Genomic DNA, 20,329 nt, shown 5'->3' with positions numbered 1-20,329 from the left:
TAGGGACCCGAGACGCGAGACGCGCGAAGACCCGCGAAACACAAACGGCCGTCGACCCATGGAACGCAACCACGCCCGAGCCGGTCCCGTCCGAGCCGGGCCCCCGAGAACGCAACTTGACCCGAGCCGGTGCCGTCCGAGCCGGGCCCTCCTGAGCCGGTGCCGTCCGTGCCAGGACCCCTTGAAGCAACACCTTGGTCCCTCGGCCGCGTGCGGGTAAGAATCCCCGACGGGCCCCTTGAAGACAGAAGTTCCCTCGGCTGCGTGCGGGTAAGAATCCCCGCCGGGCCCCCTCCCCGACGCGCCCAGAAGCTGGGGCGTCACACCTTTAGCCTAGTCTGGGAATTGTTCCTAACGTCTCTCTCTCTCTCTCTCTCTCTCTCTCACCAACTTGTGAATGCAATGCTCAATATCACTGAACTTCTGTGAAGTATCTAGCAAGCAGCTGAAGCGTTGTGCGGGCCATGGCGAGCTCACCTATATCGAGCTCAGCCATGGCGCAGCTGCACAGTATTGACCGTCCTCTGCTCTTGCAACAAGTAAGTCATTGTTCCCTCGCTCAGCCAATCTGGTTCTTCTCGATTCTCTAATCTCTGAATAGCAAAGCCAAATTTATGGTTATGGGGAAGGGCCAATATCAGTCTGTGGCTTATTCCCCCATTGCCTCGAAGATAAATGACCGCCCTTGAGAGCAAAGATCCTTCTTAATCCTTCTTTTTCGCTGCTTGCCAACGGGTCCATGCGTAGCTGTAAAATTGCACGAGACAGAAACGGCATAAATAATGTTAATGAGACAAGAAGAGCTTCTGAAGAGGAGAAGGGTCCAAGATGATGAGTGGAGATAGTAAACTCAATCAATTTACCTTTGCGTGCATGCACTCAGGAGACCAATTTAGACACACTCACACCCACCCACCTCATAAGTTTGTTGCATACCTGTCTGGATAAGAGTGTTGATAATGTCATCCCCAAAGAGTTGGTCTAATGGCAAGGCTTTGGCCTCTCAACCTACGGGTTGTGGGTTCAGGGTTCAAATCTCCCGTTGGGTCATCTCTAGAGGGACACCTTGTGCTCACCTGGTGTTCACATTGCTAGGGCTCTGGCCCTTGGACAATCGAGTGCATCCTCCTCCTGGAGTGGGTCACGAGAGCAGGATGTTCCTAGCTGGTTGCACGAGTTCTCTTTGTCGTTCCCAGGACGTGGTGCATCAATTCGGTGGCCATGGTGACGCCTACACGTGGCTCTTGCCCGATGGTATGCGGCCCTTGCCCGACCATGTTTCATGGCTAATATTTGGAAGGGATAAACACCTTCCCCTGCAGGCCCTCTGGGGCGTCCAAAAAAAAGAGGGAAAAAGTTGATAATGTCACGGCTGGAAGTTGTTATAACCAATCAATCTCCTTATAATGACATCAGTTTTTTTCTTCTTGTTGTCGAAGGTGGAATTGAAGAAAAAGGCAGTCTCTGGCTTTAGTACGTTGTGGAGACATGAATCGGTGCCTTCTCTTTCGAAAAGCACAACTGCATTCTCATCTCAGTGGCCTGCACAACCAGTCACGGAGGTATCTAAATGTTAAATCTGGTGGCTTAGTGCATGTGAATATTACTCCTAATCCGGCTAATTTGCTAAAATTCTATATTGTGAATAGGAGGTGGAGAAGGCAAGAGTAAATACTTCAATCATGGTATCAGTTGTCTCATCAATGTCAGCAATTCCACAGGAAGATTGGGATGCGTGTGCAATTGATTCTTCAGGATTAGATTCCTTGAATCCATTTTTGCTGCATGCTTTCTTATCGAGTCTCGAAGATAGTGGATCTGCAATAGCGGTAAGTGGCTTCCTAAGTTTCTTTCAGTCGTGTTTTAGGGCAAGCATGAGATCATCGGGAATTAGGAGAGATTTGGGGTCGTATCTGTGGCCTGAGATGAAGTGCACACGGTCAATAATATTCTCCAATTTATGTTAGATGTTGTGGGTGGAGGCTTGGCATTGTTTATATCTCCCAAGCTGTTTGTGTTCAGGAGTTTTGCTTGTTTTTCCTCTCAGTGCTTGGTGCACGTTGGAACTTTTTTAACATTACAAAATACAAGGCTATGCAGACCTTAAACTCGTGAACAGCATTGGAGTTGCAGGAGAAAGGTTGGCAGCCTCAGCATCTGGTCGCAAGAGATGAAAGTGGTGGCATCTTGGGGGCTGTACCACTATATTTGAAGAGGTTTTATCCTTCTACAATTTGAATAATGTTCCAATTGAAGGGTAAGAGTTGTGCATGTTGATACGTGGCCTACCTTACCAAACAGTTCATAGGTTGCTCCTTCATGGTAGTGTATGCAGTAGTCAAATGTCTTGTTTTTTGATTTTTAATATTAGAATATGGATTAGGAAGAGATATTTAGTTGTTTTATGGGCTCTTTCTCAATATCACAATATAATGTCGCTTCTCACAAAAAAGACTTTGATATTGATTGCTTATTCTTGTGTCACACTGGAACATCTGTAATAGTATACACCTGCAGAGCAGGTTGGTTTTGTATGACCATAGTGAGCTTTATTCCACTTCATGTACACACTTTATACATAGCAGCTCTGAGGTTTTCACAAGATTTTTGAAAATGACAGCTGAAACACTTGTAGTGTGCCAACAGTATCTTGGTAAAATAATGCTTATAATTGGCCTTCCGTTCTATTTATAATCAGATTGTCTCCTATGTGTGCAGCCATTCTTATGGAGAGTACGTGTTCGATCACTCTTGGGCAAGTGCATATTATCATTTTGGTAGGTCTTACTACCCAAAATTGCAGAGTTGTGTGCCCTTCACTCCCGTTACTGGCCCAAGGATACTTCTTCGCAAGGGTCCTTCAAAGGCTGAGGTTGCCAGTGGTCTTTTACAGTCATTGCAAGAGCTCGCACATCAAGTGAGTTTTAGTTTCGAAGGAACATTCTTAATGCACATGCAAGGACTTCATTTCTTGAAAAGTCATCTTTACTGTTTGTAGTTAAATGTCATTAGCAAGGGTCTTTGGTTCTGGGGATTTGTTTGATTTCATGTTTTTTAGGACTTAGGTTGATCATCGCTAGTCCTGGTCTCAAGGATTGTGTGTGCACAATAAATTTATGCTAATCAGTTAGCTTCAAGGGCCAAATGTTTTAAAAAAAGGTTTTATATATATATATATTTTTCATGGTGCACGAACAAGATCCTTATATTAGTTTTTAGTTTGCTGAGTGTGCTACATCTCCCCTATCAAGAGGGTACATTGTACAAGAGAAAAGGGAGGTTCTACCACGGTAAAAATACAATTGCTAAATCATAGAACTCGAGAGGGTAAGAGCCACACCAGTGGTGTAATATTTTTAGCTACGGCTACAGGTAAATAAAAATGATTTTTGTGCACACAGATTGAATTTATGAATTTATTGGTACCAGTTAATTATGAACGGGTAAATTTTCCGATGCAATGTGCCATCAAGAAATTTATTTGTGTCCAGATAGTATGATAAGTAGAACAACAGTTGGATGTAGTGCATAATAGTTCAGAACAAGCACATGAATAAGATGGTGTCCCTAATTCGCTCAGAAAGGCTATAATTTATCCGTGTCAAGATAAGATGATAAGTAGAACAATAGTCGGTCGCAATGCGGAATAGTTCAGAATAAGCACATGAATGAGATGGTGTCCCCTGTTCGGTGAGAAAAGCTGTAATTTAATAGTTTTGCAGCGGCTACCCAAGAAAGTGGCCGGCCGAACACAGTGGCAGAGTGAGTCGAGAGAGACATGAAATCGGTTGAGTTATAAATGCTCGAGATTGGCCAGAAACCCAGGTTTTAACGCTCGTTTCTAAGTCTAAGGTTTAAAATCTTAAAAAATGAGTGGCTGGGTCAGTATGAAAGTGGCCAAATGATTTGACATTAAAATAAGACTTCAAAACCACAGCCCCTAGCATAAGTTTTAGGAAAACACCTGCTTTGGCAGCTTGCGAGCAGTCTCTCTCTCTCTCTCTCTCTCTCTCTCTCTCTCTCTCTCTCTCTCTTTGTGTAGCGCCATCTGGCAAGCAAAAAGCATGTGCTAGGTCTATGAGAGGCTAGTGCTACCTATTGGGATGGCTCTGCAGAGGTTTACACACACACACACACACACACACACACACACACACACACACACACATAGAGCTTTCTCTCTCGGTACTCAACTCAACTCCGTCTCTCTCTCTCTCTCTCTCTCTCCCATTAGCAATCTCTTGCTCTTAAGCTCTTGTGAGAGTAGTGTAGAGCCTAAGCTTAGGTGTAGGGCAGCCCATAGAGCTTGTGTGCGTTCTTGCAGAGAGTAGACGCACTCAGACAAGTGCAGTATTGGCTGGCCACACAAAATTTCAGCATTCTGACGAAGTTCAGAAGCAATTTCCAGCCAAGAAGCACTCATGCGGGTACCCCCACGCGAGCAAATATCAGTAGAAGCTTCTCCTGCGCAAAAAATTCCAATACGAAGCAAACATTGCCGCTGTCGGCTACACATGTGATGAATTTTAGCCAATAGGCTTATGAATCCATGCATTTCTATGCATTAGAAAAGTGTATGGGGCATGAACAGTGAATATTGTATCAGGTTCTTGTGTTTGTAATAGTTCAGAAAGTAATACAAATCTCCTTCAAGGGGGGGGGGACCAGCCCATTGTCTGGTCCCTAGTGCTGTGTCGATTTTGTGCATTGTTTCTCTCAATTTTATGTCGTGCAGATATCCACATGAAATAGTAAAGTAGCTTTAAAGTATAAAGTGCACGCTTCTGTTTTTGTGATAGGTGGCCTGTAGTGCCAATGGATACCATGGTCCATTGTGAGGGGTTTTAAGGTTAGGCTTTTTGCTACTAGGCCGGAAGCGCAATTGATTATTCCTCTCTCCAGCAACGTGATCCCTACCAATCTTCTAACCGCGAAATAATTCTCTTTCTAGAGTGTACCTTCTCTTTCTAGAGGGTGCTTGTTTTCCCTCTCTAGATGCAATCGGCAAGTCATTGACAAGGCTGTGAATTGTCAACGATTGAATTGAGCACAATAGATACTTGAACTTGAAAAGAGAACAAAATTACTAAACATGAGAGACGTTGGAGTGAAGTTCTCCACCTAGATACGTTGGCCCTACGTTAGGTGTCACTTGCGGTATTTTTGATTGCTTGATAATCACATATATCATTGTCGGGGAGTTGCTTTGCAACTTGCAGCCATGCAATGTGTAGCAGAGTGCTCCCAAGGCCTCGTTAAAACAAGCATACGAGCTCAAAAAGTAGCTCTGATTCTTTGTCACAAATGGGAGTGCGCACGAATAATAATCAAGCTGAAAATGAATAAACTTCAACTCAAAAGAGATGAGGGAGAAGATCGACACAGTATTTGGGACAAGAAGGTGGGCTGATCCTCCAGCTTAAAGAGAATTTTTAATCGGGAGAATCTTTTTTACAAGCACAAGAACCGGGGTGACCCCTCCGTTCTAAATCAACAGACTCGATGGTCAATTCCTTCCCGTGCGGGAAATTCCTTAGAGATGAGCTCTCAATTCTGTTTTCATCTATACCTAGAGCGTGAAGCCCTACAAGTATCACAAAGCGGGCACCATGTGCCAATAGAAAAGAACAGACTGAACAACTTTAAGCACTTCAAATAACAACTGAACTGAGAGAGAGAGAGACAACACGCGACACGGAGTGGCGGAATTCCACCCCAGAGAGTATTGGCCCCAAACCTTGGCGCCCCTTTTGGTATTTCTTTATATTGCATCAACACAGTACAAGCCGGTACTCCAAACTCTGCACCTTCTCCAGGAAGCATGCCAGAGAATGAGCCCTAACCTCATATTTAAAGGCCCTTGGCCTAAAAAGCAATTACAGTGAAAAGCCTTCAAAACTCAAAAGCTCCTGGTCCAAAAAGCAATGCCAAAAGCTGTGTAGCTTTTCGTAAATCGCGCTAGTGTCCGTACAGTAGGCCATGTGTCAACCGCCACGTCAGCAAATAAGGGTTAGGGTTAGGGTTTTTGATTTTAGGGTTAGGGTTTTGGGCAGAATTAGGGTTTCTGATTTTAGGGTTAGGGTTTCAACATAATTAGGGTTTTTGATTTTAGGGTTAGGGTTTCAACAGAATTAGGGTTTTGACACGTCCCGCAATTTGTTACATACAGACCGTTTCCAATTCTGTTCTCGGAATCCCCGAGCATAAGTCGAGGCCTCTTTGCTCCTTCTCCGTGATGGAGTACTTGCAAAAGCACAAACACAAAACAACAACTCGTATTGCGAATTCACAATTAGTACCTCTCGCTCCGAGTATGGGAAAGTGAGCTCTGTGTACTGGCTTCTCTTGTTCACTTGCAGATTCTTGGCAGAAGTGCTCCTTGATGTTAGCGCCGGTGCTTCTGTGTAGCTGAGAGAGGGAGTTGGTTCCTTTTATAAGCTGTTCCACTCGACAGGAATAGGGAATGGCAGACCGGCCCGGAATAGGGGGTGGTAGGTAGCGCTAGGAGGGGGGGGGGGGGGTTTGGCGGCTAAATTGGCGAGAGGGGAGAGAGAGAAATTGCATGATGGCTTTTATTTTTAGCCAACGCTGGCTATTTTTGAAAGCCTTGCTTTATTTATAAGTGGGCTACCCACTTATTAAGTGGGTGTTTGGTTACTTAAAAAGAAAAAAAGTGAACTTGGACAAAACTAAACTGAGTGAGCTGAAATTTGATGCTATACAGCCACATTCTAGGCGTCCCCGGATACAATTCTCAGGCACAGGTGCAACGGAAACACAGTTTCCTCACGAGAAAGCATCTGCTTTTCCTGGAAAACAGTCCTCTTTTTAGAAAAAGATTTTCATAACGCATCTTTATTCTTGTCCTGCTTTATTTTATGTTACAAGACGGGCACCACGTGCCAATAGAAAAAAAGAACAAATTGACTTTTAGCACTTCATTAACAATTGAAATGTAAGAGAGAGACGACACGCGACATGGAGTGGCGGAATTCCACCCGAGAGTATTGGCCCCAAACCTTGGTGCCCCTTTCGGTATTTCTTTATATTGCATCAACAGTACAAGCCAGAACTCCAGACTCTGCACCTTCTCCAGGAAGCATGCCAGAGAATGAGCCCTAACCTCATATTTAAAGGCCCTTGGCCTAAAAAGCAATTATAGTGAAAAGCCTTTAAATTCAAAAGCATCTGGTCCAAAAGCAAAGCCAACAAGCTGCCAGCGTAAATCAGGAAATCCGTACAACTGCCACGTCATCAACCAGCGCAAAATGCGGAAATCTGTATAGCCTGCCACGTCATCATGTCAGTGCAAGTTTTAAAAATCTGCCACGTCATTAGTTTTTGCGTGTGTGCGGGTCCTGCTTTATTTTAATCCTTCGTCACTTGGGGCGAACGGGGTCCCCATAAGTTGGGAGAACTTCTTCTATTACTTGTTCTTCTTAGGGTTTAGGCCCCTCGGTCGGCATCTGTAAGTTGGCTCCATTCTTTAGGCTTTGACACGTTAGTAGTTTGTTACAGTACACCAAAGAGGGTGTCCACACGGTGCGGAGGGGAGGCGCTAGCAAAGGGAGATGAGATTGTAAGTTGGCTCCATTCTTTAGGCTTTGACACGTTAGCAGTTTGTTACAGTACAGTGTCCACAAGGTGCGGCGGGGAGGCGCTAGTAGTGGGAGATGAGATCGCAAGGGAAAAATGCCAGATAGAGAGAGATCGCTGTGGAGAGAGAGAACACTAGGGAGAGGTTGGTTTTTGGCACACAAAACGCTAGCAAGCAGAAACTCTAGAGAGAGAGAGAGAGAGAGAGAGAGAGAGAGAGAGAGAGAGAGAGAGAGAGAGAGAGAGAGAGTGCCTCAAACGTTGGATCTATGCCCTGAATAACATGCCAAAAGTACGAAGGGGGGGGCTACCTATATAGGCAATTCCAGGAATTGCCCTACCTCAGTTGGAAAACCCCACGATCGCGTAAATGGCCTAAAACGTTAATAAATATGTAAACTCACTGAGAGTGACCTGGGACACATATTTAGTAGCAGAACTACAGAAGACTCGAGACTTTGACCTTGGGAAACCCTAGGAACGGGGGTCCTGCCTCATGCCAGCCTACCGGGTGAGCAACACAGTGAAGTGCTCCGCCGTGAACAGGTACATTTACCTCCAGTACGACCGGGCACAACCACAAAACAACCCTCACTCCCTAATGTGCTCCTGGGAGATACTGGTGTTACCACTGGATATGAATCTGAACTCTTATTACCCCCTCTCAGCTCTTGGATGGAAAATGAGTCTAAGAGAGCTGGCATGAGAGGTCGCCTATGGAAGAGGTTTGGTGAAGATGTCAGCAGGGTTATCCAAAGTTGGGATGTACTCTAGTCGGATAGAGCCATCCTTGGTCTTCTCATAAACAAAATGGTACTGTATCTCTATATGCTTGGTCCTGGCATGGAACATCGGGTTCCTTGCAATGGCTATACAATTCTGGTTATATGAGTACATAATGGTCGTCTGCTACAGAAATCCCATCTCCAAAAGTAGCCTTCAAATCCTCACTTACTCACATGTAGCACTGTAAACAGCACGGTACTCTACCAAGGTTGCCATAATACTAGGAATGTGTGGAGTGTGCATGTGCGGAAGAGAGAGAGAGAGAGAGAGAGAGAGAGAGAGAGAGAGAGAGAGAGAGAGAGAGAGAGAGAGAGAGAGCTCAAATTCTAGATATGGAAGAGGGGCGATCAGCCCCCCATGACTACTAGAGCAGAAGACCCGTACAATGATCAGATGATAATGAAATGTGTACCCCCTTGGCCCCATATATACGAGTGCCCAAGGTGGGTGCCCAACTCAAGTCGGCGGCCGGCCCCAAACTCGAGCGTTGGACAAGGTACAACTTATGCTATAGGTGGCCAGCCCGAAGACACTAGCCGTACAAGGAAGTGCCCTAGACCTGTGTGAAGCAGCAGGGTGGTGTAAATCTAACACCTCCTCTCAACACCGAATGCTGAACAAACCGCACCAAGCCGAAGATGTGAGGCAAATGATGAAGATGTCTGCTGCGATGTCTATTGAAGGACAATACTCCGGAGAACTCCGCAAGTGTAGCAACAATCTGGGGTGTCCCGACCTCCGAGAGAGCTCCATGCTGAAGTGTCGTCACACGAGCAGTGTAGTGAACTGTTGTACTCCGTCGATATAGGGTGAAGATACCTCATGAAGGTCTCGAATTGAGTGTGAAAACAACTCCTTGTCATGAAAGAAGTGTCAATAGGATTTGTGGTGTTTGTAGTCAAACTGTCTAGAGAAAATGGAGAAGCCCAGGAATTGTCATGAGAGTGACGGGAAGCTTGTCAATGCATGGACCTGTAACCCAGTGTGGCAAGGTGGCTAAGCTGTGTAAAACTCCAGGAAGGCCAGCTATTGCAATCTGCGCCGTAAACTCCCTCCAAAACAAGGAAAGCCAGACTAAAAAATCTGCATTGTAGAAACTACCTGAAGCTTTAGCAGTCACCGAGAGACCGCATGGACCATCACCGGATGGTGTCCTGTCAGTAGGGAGCGTAATCCAAGATGAGGGAAAAGCCAGACTCAACAATCTGCGCTGTGAAGGGCCTCTGAGAAGAGGTGGGGTGAGACCAAGCTGTCTGCACCGTGATCATCTTGTATGAAGAAGGGAAGCAAGCCTGAGCAGTCTGCGCTGCGAAGAACCTCTGAGAAGAGGACAGGCTAGACCAAGATGTCTACGTTGTCTTGCTTGTATCTCCTGCCTCCAATCCTCCGGTGTTAACCAAGACAAAATCCACGCCAATAACGCCACTAAACCGCATCTCGGCGTGGCTCTCGATGTGAATGAGCTAGGAGTGGCCTACTGCCCATGTCGAGTGTCACAAACTGATGACGTGGTATGTCCAACTTATGGACCTTTGCCGAGTGGCCTAGGTGCCATTAATAAGAAGCGAAGAGCATGCTGACGGCAAAACTGTATGGAATTCTGCAAATTCTGTAATTTCTTTGATTTCTGCAATTTCCGCTGATTGCATTTGGCAGCGCTAGCTTTTGAGAGACATTGCTTTTGAAGTTTAATGATTTTGGGGCTCTGCTTTTAGCAACCCTTGTAAAACCTTTATAAGTGACCCAAGGGGGTTCATTTCTCAGAGCATCTGGATGCAGAGTCTGAGAGCGAGCACCCGCGGGCTCAACTCTACTTTGCTTACATATTAATATAAAAATAAATACCGAAAGGGGCGCTAGTATTTGGGGCCAATATCTCTTGGCACGGAACTACGCCGGGCCGTGTCGACTCTCTTTTGATTTGTGAAGTGTTTTGAAGTGAATCTCTCTTGATTTGTGAAGTGTTTTGAAGTGAATCTCTGCTGTGTCGGGGTAGAATCTTGACTTGGGGTGTCGAAGTTTGTTACATCGGGGGATAAGTCTGTTGTAAGGTTACCGAGGGTGAGTGTAAGCAACTCTGAAGGTAGCATTTAAATGATCAGGAGTGTAGAAGAGCAACTGCGCTACCATCCAAGCCAAGCCCTGGGTGACTTCGGATGTAGGTGCGTAATGATGCCTGATCTCCCGCATCTTGCTAGTAAACTCTCCAAGAGAGTCCAAAGAACTGAAGTCCCACTCCAGTCTGTAGATCCAAGCAATGAACCTGCCCAAGAAGAGATCCAAGATCCTCTGACTAAGTCCATGTAGATGCTCCTGTGTAAGCAAGTGATTTGACGTGTCGAGGTCAAGTGGTAAGTGTCTGTCCACCCAAGATGGTGGTGTCTTCTCTGGGAATGTCAGAATCCCAAATGCCATGAGCATGGCCATATCTCGTGTGAACTTCTTTGATGAGTGCATAGGTGTGTCCATAGCAAACCACAAGTCAGCACCCCCTCTTGAGTGCGCAACCGCCGAATGATGGTTGGAATGAATGGATCTCCCAAGGATTGATGGATAAGGATCTCACGTCGTTGTAGAAGGTACCGTCTTCAAATCTGTAGCAGTCCACAATAATCGCTCATACAACTACCGGATGGTGTCCTGACGAGCAATGGAGTGATCGACCACACAATAGGCAAAAACTCAGCCTGCTGTATGTCAAAAAAATGCTGCAAAGGGTGTTGAAAACGCTGTTGTCAGAGAGATTGGTACGGAGCGTCGTAGAGGTTCAGATGAGGGGGTTCCTGCACTTCTCAGCAGTCGAAGGGCTGAAAACAGAATAAAACAGCAAGTGATAAGTGCCACAAAATTGCCGGTTGGGTGTAGATAGCTGACAATGCATAGATCTGCAAATCCTAGGCAGTGTAGAAGAATCCCGTGAGTGCCTTGGCCGCTCCCGTGTATGCAAGAGGCTTAGCGTTTGCGGAAAACGCAACAACCTCAGAAAACGCTGCAGAAAAAACGCAGCAAGATCTGAAAACGCAGATCTGGTCTAGAAAAACGCAAGGCTGATCTGTTGCCGTTTGGTGCGATGTTGTGCAAGGAGGGGGACACAAAAGGGAGATCGATGCTTGCAGATGCAAAAACGCAAGTGGAGAAAGGTTTCTCTGTGACGGAAGTGCTCCAAACTCCATCGTTGGCCTGATGCGGAGATGCGCCTTGGATCATCAAGAGCCTGAAGCTGTCGATACCATGTGAAAGTGCGCGTGTGCAGTCGTGAGAGGGGGGGGAGAGAGAGAGAGAGATAGAGAACACAAACGCTAGATGTGGAAGAGGGGGCGATCAGCCTCCAATGGCTACCAGAGCAAAAGACCTGTACAATAATCAGATGATAATGAAATGTGTACCCCCCTGGCCCCATATATATGAGTGCCCAAGGTGGATACCCAACTCAAGTGGGCGGCCGGCCCCAAACTAGGGCGGCCGGACAAGGTATAACCTATGCTATGGGTGGCCAGCCCGAAGACGCCAGCCGTACAAGGAAGTGCCCTAGACTTGTATAAAGCAACAGAGTGGTGTAAATCTAACAGGGTGTGGACAACATGGCTACTTGTAATCACAAGATCATCGACGTAGAGGATAACAAGTGTCACTAATCCTCCCTCATGGTAAATGCGTAAGTCTGGGTCAACAGAAGATAATCGAAAGGAGTGTCGTAAGAAGAATGAATCAATTTTTTGGTACCACGCTCGAGGGGATTGCTTTAGGCCATAGAGCGTCTTCAGTGAAACCAGCCTGTGGGCGGTAGGCTTTGGCTTTCACTGGAAATTCTTTACTTTAGACTTTACGACACAAAGGAACTTCACGAATAAGCCTGTGTGACTGGAATTCAACACTTCAAGACAAACAACGGCTTGGCAGCTAGAGCGCTACCAAGCAGACAATGACACCCTGTTGGCCCCAAAGACTGGCGCTCCTTTCGGTATTTCTTTATTCTTATTATACTTGAGAAAAACCTGTAAACTTCCACAAGATGTCGCACTTTTATTGGGCTGAAATTCCTCTACTCCAACCCGATTTCGGCAACATAACCACAATAGAAGTCTCCACGGACAAAATCCCAAGCAAACATAGACTTTCCATGCACTTTAGAGCTCTTTGGAAAACCTGGCGAGAAATTGCAACTTGCTGAATTCTCTGTTTTGCGCTCCAATCCACGTGTAGATCACTTTTCTGGGTAGCCCTCGAGCTCTTGCACCTGTAGGGTCACTTGCCCCTTGAATTAGACGAGATTCCTTGCGGGAAATCTCTTCAAAATGGCTTGTACAAGCACCCAATGCTTTCCCGAGGCTCCCTTGACAAATAAACGATCCGAACCCTTGCACCTAGTCCTCACCAAGCTGTCCAAACCTGTCCATGGCTGTAATTGCAGGTTTTTGACCCAATTTCGCCAGCATAATGGTGCAAATATCCCTGTAGGTCAAAAGTACACGTCAAGGACACTTTCGCTTGCGGTATGGAAGCTTTCCAGTGAGCTGCAGGTCAATTTCAGCATGCTGTAATTTTTTGTTTTGCCACTTTTAGGTGCCTACTAGGGGTACACGCATCCCAAGGCTTTTCCGAGGGTCCCTTGGCTATTCCCTGCAGTTTAGGTGCGAAACCCTAAACTTGCAGAAAAACACAGGAGGGTGTAATTCTTTGATTTGGACCGTTTCGAGCGGAGCGAGCACGCAAAGTGTCTTAGGTGCTCCCGCACGCAATGGGACAGTTCCCTTTCAAATCGGACGAGTTTTCATGTGAGAAAACTCTCCGTTTTCGCATTCCTTTGCGATGGAACTGTGCTTACCTGAAGGGGATTAGCAGTTAGCTAATCCGGTTCCTGTACAGAAGGCTCTTGCCTTGGCAAACGCGCATAAAACCCCCAGAAATATACATGGTCATTTGAGAAGCTCAACTAGTGGGGCATTACCATATGTACAAAGGGGAGAGAGAGATGCGTGAGAGCAAATCGTCGTGCTACATAGAGCGAGGGAGAAGGCAAGCTTTCCATTAAAGCTGTGATCACCCGCATCCACTACTCACACACACAATAGCACACACTGCAAGTCAAATCAGCCCCCTCTCTCAATTTGGGCGCCCCCTCTTCATGCAAATGTGGCAAATGCATCTGGAGCCGCCATGTGTCCAGTTTGCCTCTTTTGAGTTAATTCCCTATCACCCACCAACTTATAAGTGTTGGGAGGGGCCTAAATGACTTTGAACTGAGCCTAGACACCCTTTTATTGCTCGGATTCTAGTGCCGATTAGCCCGACCAACTCGTGGTGACCTTCCCTTCCTGGCTGCGGGTAAAACTCTTGGCCGTCGGCCGTCTCACACTGGCCACGCAATGTCCGGTCATTTGCAACTTCAAAAAGAGGGTCTCAAAAATTAAACAAAAATCATCGGAAAGAAACCAACAACTCAAGTTAGCAATTGCCACGTCCTCGTGACATTCAACAACTGACAAACTATGTTTGCGAAGTTTAGATCCTCGAACCCTATAGGTTGTTCCACATAAACCTCCTCCTGTAGATCACCATTGAGAAATGTCGAAACAACATTCATTTGAAAAACCGGCCACCTGAAAAAGGCAGCAAGGGAAAAAACAATCCGCATGGTCGCCATCGGTGCAGTCGGTGCAAAGGTCTCCTCGTAGTCTACACCGGGTTTTTGGGAAAAGACTTTGGCAACTAGTCTTGCCTTGTGCTTGTCCAAAGAACCACCAGATTTGTACTTGGTCTTGTAGACCCATTTGACATCAATCACTTTCCGCTTGGTAGGCCGTGGAACCAACACCCAAGTGTTCTTCTTCTTGATATAATCAAGTTCTTTTTGTTCCAAAACGTCTGCTGCTGACATGTTGAGCCGTCTCATTCCAGGGGCGGAGTTGAGTGAGATCATCAAATAGTTAAAAGTGTACAAAAAGCATATGTACAAAACTTAGACATAAAATGAGCTATGTCTAGTAATGATTTTAGATACAAGGCATAGGAATGGGCAAGACCAAAGAGTAATCTTGCAAATGGCCGAGTTTATTCTCACTCACACACACACACACACACACACACACACACGAAAGGGTGAAGGCGAGCAAACGGGGTGAGACCGAAAAAGTGAAAGAAAGTTGGAGGCGCATACTTGGCCGGAGTTGCGTGGACAACGAGAAAGGTCGATAGGGTGGGGGGGAGGAGAGAGATGAAAGCGGCCAGGTGGAGGAGTGTGGGTAGCGGTCTTGGAGAAGGAAGGGAAAAGAGCGTGAAGGGCTGAGAATGCAGGGAGGCTGGGCACAAGGGGAAAGGGGGCAGGGGGTGCTCGCAAGAGGCTGGGCGGGGCAGCAACAACGAGCGCTCAATTGCCAGTCTGATAGGTTATGTTGGTATAAGGCATTCCTAATAGCAATGCACAGTAACTGTTTTAGTAAAACAAGTGGTTATTTAGGTGAAGTGCTTGAAAACTTAAAAGTACTTGTCTAATTCTACTCTACCGAATTGATTATCCTTTTTTGTAATCCCATAGCTTTACTTAATGGCCTTCTTCTTTCAGTGGTTGAGTTAGTCTTCTTGGCTCAATTGTATGGGATTTCGGGAGTATGGAACAACTATTGCCCTATCAATTACATTCTTGTCTTCTTAAGAAATCGAGTAGCTATATTATATATGGATCAAAAGACCTTACCATTTGATATTTTCCACTGTTTGAGGCGTCAAGAAAAATTCTGCTGTACTATTGCCAGAGTTACTACTGGTTATTTTTTTCCTGTTGATGCTAAAGGAATCTGAAAGTGACTTGACTTAAAAGGAAATTATCAAGAGCATTTGTTATTATTATTTCCATTTTAACACCAACATTTGTTTCCTTTTCCAGTTTAAAGTATCTTCCTTGCATATCACTTTTCCAACTGAAGAGGAGTGGAAAATTATGGGAGACTTGGGCTTTTTGCAACGGGTTGGAATGCAATATCACTGGTTGAACGATGGCTATGAAAGGTGAAAGAGTTTTACTCATCCTTACACGTGCCCTAAAATGGCTCTAAGAAACTTGATAATACATTCCTGTGGTTCTGGGCTTCCAAGATGTAAGTACCTCTGTATCTTGGGATTTTCAAAGGTGAAGGTTTCAACGAATGGTATGCACTTGTGATGTGGTAAACCTTGGCCCTTGAGAGACTAGGAACCTAGTCAACAAACCTTTGCATCAAGATGCCTATCTGACTTTTTGGTTGCAAGCTTGAACGATTGAGTTTTCTTGGGCTAATATATTGAAAGAGAGTCTTCATATACAGGGCCGGATGAGGGCTATCGCAGTAACTGAAGTAGAGAACATGTTTTTCATCCTTGTTTAGGATTGGAGGGCTGAAAGCCATTACCTTGGAGAAGCAGCTTTGGAAAAGAGTGATTATGATCTTTCCATTCAGAGAGGAGGTTCATAGAGGCTCATATACTTCAATTGGGCATTGTTCAAATGGGAACAACAAGGGAAAGTGCATGGTGCCCAGACTTTGGTGGTGCATTGGGGTGACATTGTGTTGCACAGCCACCCCTTCTGTGTGGGGCTCTTGATGATGTGCCTGATGAAACTCTCTCGAGCAGAGCCAGAGCTGTGTATTCCTGTGTGCGGTGATACTTGGCCACTTGTGCATAGTGAAGCGGCATGGCATACTAGCTAATGTAGTCCCAAGGCTCTGATAAACCTCGTGGGCCTCTGTTGTGTCCAAGAACATTCGCATATAAAGCTAAGATGCCCCAAATCATTTTGATGATATCTGTAGCGAGTCGTGGCTATAAATTTTGAGATAGTTTCCCTTGAGGCACTTCATCAAACCTGTTGCAGAAATCCACAAAGCAACAGTATAGCCTTCTCTTTTGTACCCTTGCCTGATCAATGAGACATCTCTAAATGCTCAATAGTGGAAAGAGCACGCCTCAATAGCCTGTTCAGGTGCTTGTAAGACCTTTTCTGCCTAAGTAGCGCATCATACAATTTTGCCAATGTATGACCAATCATAATATTCCCGTAGTTGCTAGGTTTTGGCATGACTCTTGCCTTGTGAATGGGCACAATGGTGTGCATAGTCCACTCGTTTGGGAGTGCCACCAGTGTCTACCCGTGCCTTGATGAAAATGTGAGCAATAAAAAGGGCCAGTGAGTGAGCTACATAGATAAGATGCTTATTTGTGTACCTGCTTGGTTTTCCTAGCTCCCATGCTGTAACTGATGCATGGCTCTCTCTCTCTCTCTCTCTCTCTCACACATTAAAATGGAAGAAGGCAGACGCATTAGGGTGTGGCTCAAGGGGCTTCAGTATTGCTGGCTGCTGCAGAACATGGTAGCGGCTATATGCATATATGCTAAGTGTTTTTGGATCCTCAGATCGAGTGGGAGGGTGGGTTCGACTCTTTTTGGCCTTTGTAGTGGCTGCATCTTGATGGCCTCGATTTCCTCTGTGTTTGAAAGTGTCTAGAGAGCTGTCTGCACTCATCATCATACCTTTTACGTGACACATCCAACCCTATGTGTCCGTGGACAAGCTACTTCATAACAAGGGTTCCGTCATTCCAGTCAGTCTAGATTAGAAGTGTTCTGGCACTTTTGTGAGTCTGTTTGTAGACCGTGCATGCCCGGGCACTTAGTATAGATGCATATCCTCTGGTTGCACATAGCATGATCATAAGCATTCCCATCCATTAGAATCCTTCAGGGGAATTTTCGAGTGTATTTTACCTATTTTCCTTATTTTCCTTATTTTTGACAATTTTCGCTTATTATTTTAAGCGACTTTTGTTGGGAACTGAGTAGGGCAAATTGGGTAAGATAATATATAAGCAAACCAAGGCTAACACAGGCCCCAGGCAGCAGGTTCCCCCTCTCTCTCAGCAAGACTTCCACCCCTTGGGCGATTTCTTCCAAGCAGGCGATCCCCCAGCCCTAGCGTTTTCATTAGCAAGCACCATCGCCAGAAGACTTCAGTACTTAGCGTTTTTAGCAGGTCTCATCGCCAGAAGACTCACAGCCCTAGCGTTTTCTATCCTTAGCATTATCGCCACAATTTCCCCCTTTTGCTGGCGTTTTTCAGCAGACAGTCACCGCTTCTTGCTAGCGTTTTCAGCGGTACACAGCAGTAGCAAATCAGCGACAAAAGCATCAAGCATCCAGCCATTCCGGATCAGCCAAACCAGCGTTTTTTTGGAGTCTTCTCACGGCTGCAAATCAGCGTTATTGTGGGCAGCAAAACAGAGTTTTCAGCAGCAGCAGATTTCAGCCTTGGCGTTTTTGAACAGTAGGACAAGAGCATCAGTTTTCAGCCCTTAATTCGGTCTCGTCATCTCCGTCGTCATCATCGATCTCGCCTAGACTTGCATTAGTCACATGCATCCACTTTGTACCAGTTTGTGCAATCAATCATAGACCACTCTTGCCAACGAGAGTGGGGCCTTCGGAGGAGGGTTTTACAACGTTTCTGGTGTCGTATTCTCTTCTCTCTCTCTCTCTCTCTCTCTCAGTTTCATACACTTGCACGCACGGTGTCCATTCACTTTGTTGTGATCATTGCACTCTCTCATTAAGAACGGAAGGCTCTCCCTTCCCTAAGAACAAAAAGGAACCTTGAGCACATTATGGAGCAGTCATCTTGAGAAAAGAACAACATTCATTCCGCTGCACCTTACATTGGTATCAGAGCTTTGGCAATGTTATGTATCACTCAAGGAAAGAACCACAAGAATCACAAGAATTTTTTTGCTTGTTGCGGTCGCACGAACCCAAGTTCGCTTGGGTGTGTCAATTCCTAATCGTGTTTTGAAGAGTGACAGGAATCCCAGGAAAGAAGGGCTTGTCCAACCTCCCCTTGCGCCTCTTTTCACTCATTGAGAGCGGACCGTGCACTTAGTGGCCAGCCAATTGACGTGAGGTGGAAAAAAGCAACCTTGGTGTGAGCGCAAGGTCGCCAAGGGGTGCATTTGTGGAAAAGAGCAGAGCTCGGGTGAAGAGAAGATCCTTCTCTAACACAGATTGCAAGCAAAAGAAGGCCCTCAAGAACCCAAGAACCCAAGAACACAAGATCCGCAAGAACCCAAGTTCCTCGTGAACTTAAGAATCAAAGATCATAGTGCATGGTCATCACAGCGGAATGGATACTTCGCATACAGGTGGTGAGCATGGGAGTGGTGAAGAAGAGTTTTTCCCACTAGGAGGTTTTCCCGACCGTCCCCCTTCCCCTTCCCCTTCCATGCCACGAGTTGTACCAAATCCTATGAAGGCGATGGTCAAGTTGATGATGGAGATGATGGCACAACAACAAGAAACGAATCGCGTTGCGATGGCACAACTAGAAAGAAATGCAGAACGACAGGAAGCCTTGGAGCGTGAACGCCAACTCAGACAAGACATCTTTGAGAATGAGCGTGATCAAACGTGCTTGGCGGCCAAAGAACGACAAGCCGAGCGTGCGGTAGAGAGTGAACAACGCATGCAAGAGTTGGTATGACATGTTCTCGCTTCGAAGTCCGAGCCAGCCAAAGATGTTGGTAGTTCCTCAAGTGGCGCAAGCCGCGATGCGGACTCCAACTACCCAGTCACAGAGAAGTTGACTTTCAGTAAGTATGATGGTAAGATGTATGCTACGGTTATTCATTCTTGGTTGCATCAATTTAATGCTTATTTTGCGACAACTAGAAGACAGGAAATAGCAAGGTGTTGACGGCAGCTATGTACCTTGCCGATGATGCCATCAATTGGTACCACGCATGGCAAGAAGCATAGTTGGCCGCGCACCTAGAGGAAGCCAACGAATTCACGCCCCTTTCCTTTAGTTGGGCTGATTTCCAAGACAAGCTCAAGGGGCGGTTTATTCCTCCTCAGTACCTAGCACGATTGAAAGAAGATTGGCGCAATCTCAAGCAACATGGTATGCCAGTCATGTCTTTTTTTAACCTTGTTTTGCAGCTCGGCACTCAATTGCGCAAATCGGATGATGAGCGCAAAGAGGCTTTTCTGTTTGGGTTAGACGAATACATCAAGTTTGATGTAGAAGTCTTTGACCCCGTGGATCTCAACAAGGCGGTAGCGATTGCTCTCTCCCAAGAGATGAAGCACAACAAGGGAAAGCCTAAGGAGAACAAGACTTCTCAAGGAACATCTCAGAATTCTCAGAACACGCAGAATGGTAAGAACGGTAAGAATGGAAAGAATGGTAGCTCTTCTAGCCCTTCTTCCTCTAATTCCTCGGAAAAGAACTCTAACAATGAATCTAAGGGTAAAGCTAAAGCACCTGCAAAACCTAAGCTAGCCCCAGATGAAAAAGATGCACAAGGAATTATAGGAGGATACATCATGGCTGAAGAACAAGTGATTTATGCTAAGGAAGGTAGATATTATCTATGTCACGTCAAGGGTCACATTAAGAAGGCTTGTCCTAAGACAGCCCCACCTAAAGAACCAAAGGCACCCACAGCAACCACAAGCACTTTAATGAACCAAGGTGAATCTTCTCATGTGTCTGACACACACATTGATGAGTCTCTCATGAAGTGTTATGGTCATGTAAAGAGTCAACGTTTTATCATATTGTTTGATGTGATTAGTGTCTCTCTTGTTGAGAGAGCCCGCTTAGAGGTTAGTCAGAAATCTCCTCTCGAGGTTTCTGGCTTCGCTCCTGGTATGGACTCTCTCATCACGAAAGAGTGCCTTGATGTGATGTTTACCGTTCAACAAGCTGCTTTCCTTCGGAAATTTTTTGTGTCTCCTCTCTCAGGATGTGATATGCTTTTGGGTAGAAGATGGTTTCGTGAGCATAACACTCTCATTGATTGGGAGGCTAACACTCTCACATTGAATGCCAAAACTGACTCCCCCCTCATCATTCGTGCTGAGGAGGGCTTGCATTCTTTGCCTTTCATCTCTCATGTGTAGGTAAAGCGTGAATTACGACGA

At 45.8% G+C, this 20,329-nt stretch overlaps 1 protein-coding gene across 1 annotated transcript in view; it reads left to right on the top strand.

Moving 5' to 3' along the window:
• Positions 1-356: 356 nt before the first annotated feature.
• The window catches only part of LOC147465170 (acyl-CoA), a 108,317-nt gene continuing 88,344 nt past the window's right edge, over positions 357-20,329 (top strand). Inside the window, exons 1-6 of the mRNA XM_086518608.1 lie at positions 357-539; positions 1,440-1,562; positions 1,650-1,829; positions 2,134-2,216; positions 2,719-2,917; positions 15,266-15,387. Of these exons, the coding sequence (XP_086374734.1) occupies positions 465-539; positions 1,440-1,562; positions 1,650-1,829; positions 2,134-2,216; positions 2,719-2,917; positions 15,266-15,387 (782 nt within the window). The 5' untranslated portion in view covers positions 357-464. The remainder of the gene's footprint in view (positions 540-1,439; positions 1,563-1,649; positions 1,830-2,133; positions 2,217-2,718; positions 2,918-15,265; positions 15,388-20,329) is intronic.

Source organism: Adiantum capillus-veneris, chromosome 1 (assembly GCF_014529385.1).
Source record: "Adiantum capillus-veneris isolate H3 chromosome 1, ASM1452938v2, whole genome shotgun sequence".
NCBI lineage: Eukaryota > Viridiplantae > Streptophyta > Polypodiopsida > Polypodiales > Pteridaceae > Adiantum > Adiantum capillus-veneris.
Note: the sequence above shows the minus strand (reverse complement) of the source record. Positions and strands in the feature narration are given on the sequence as shown.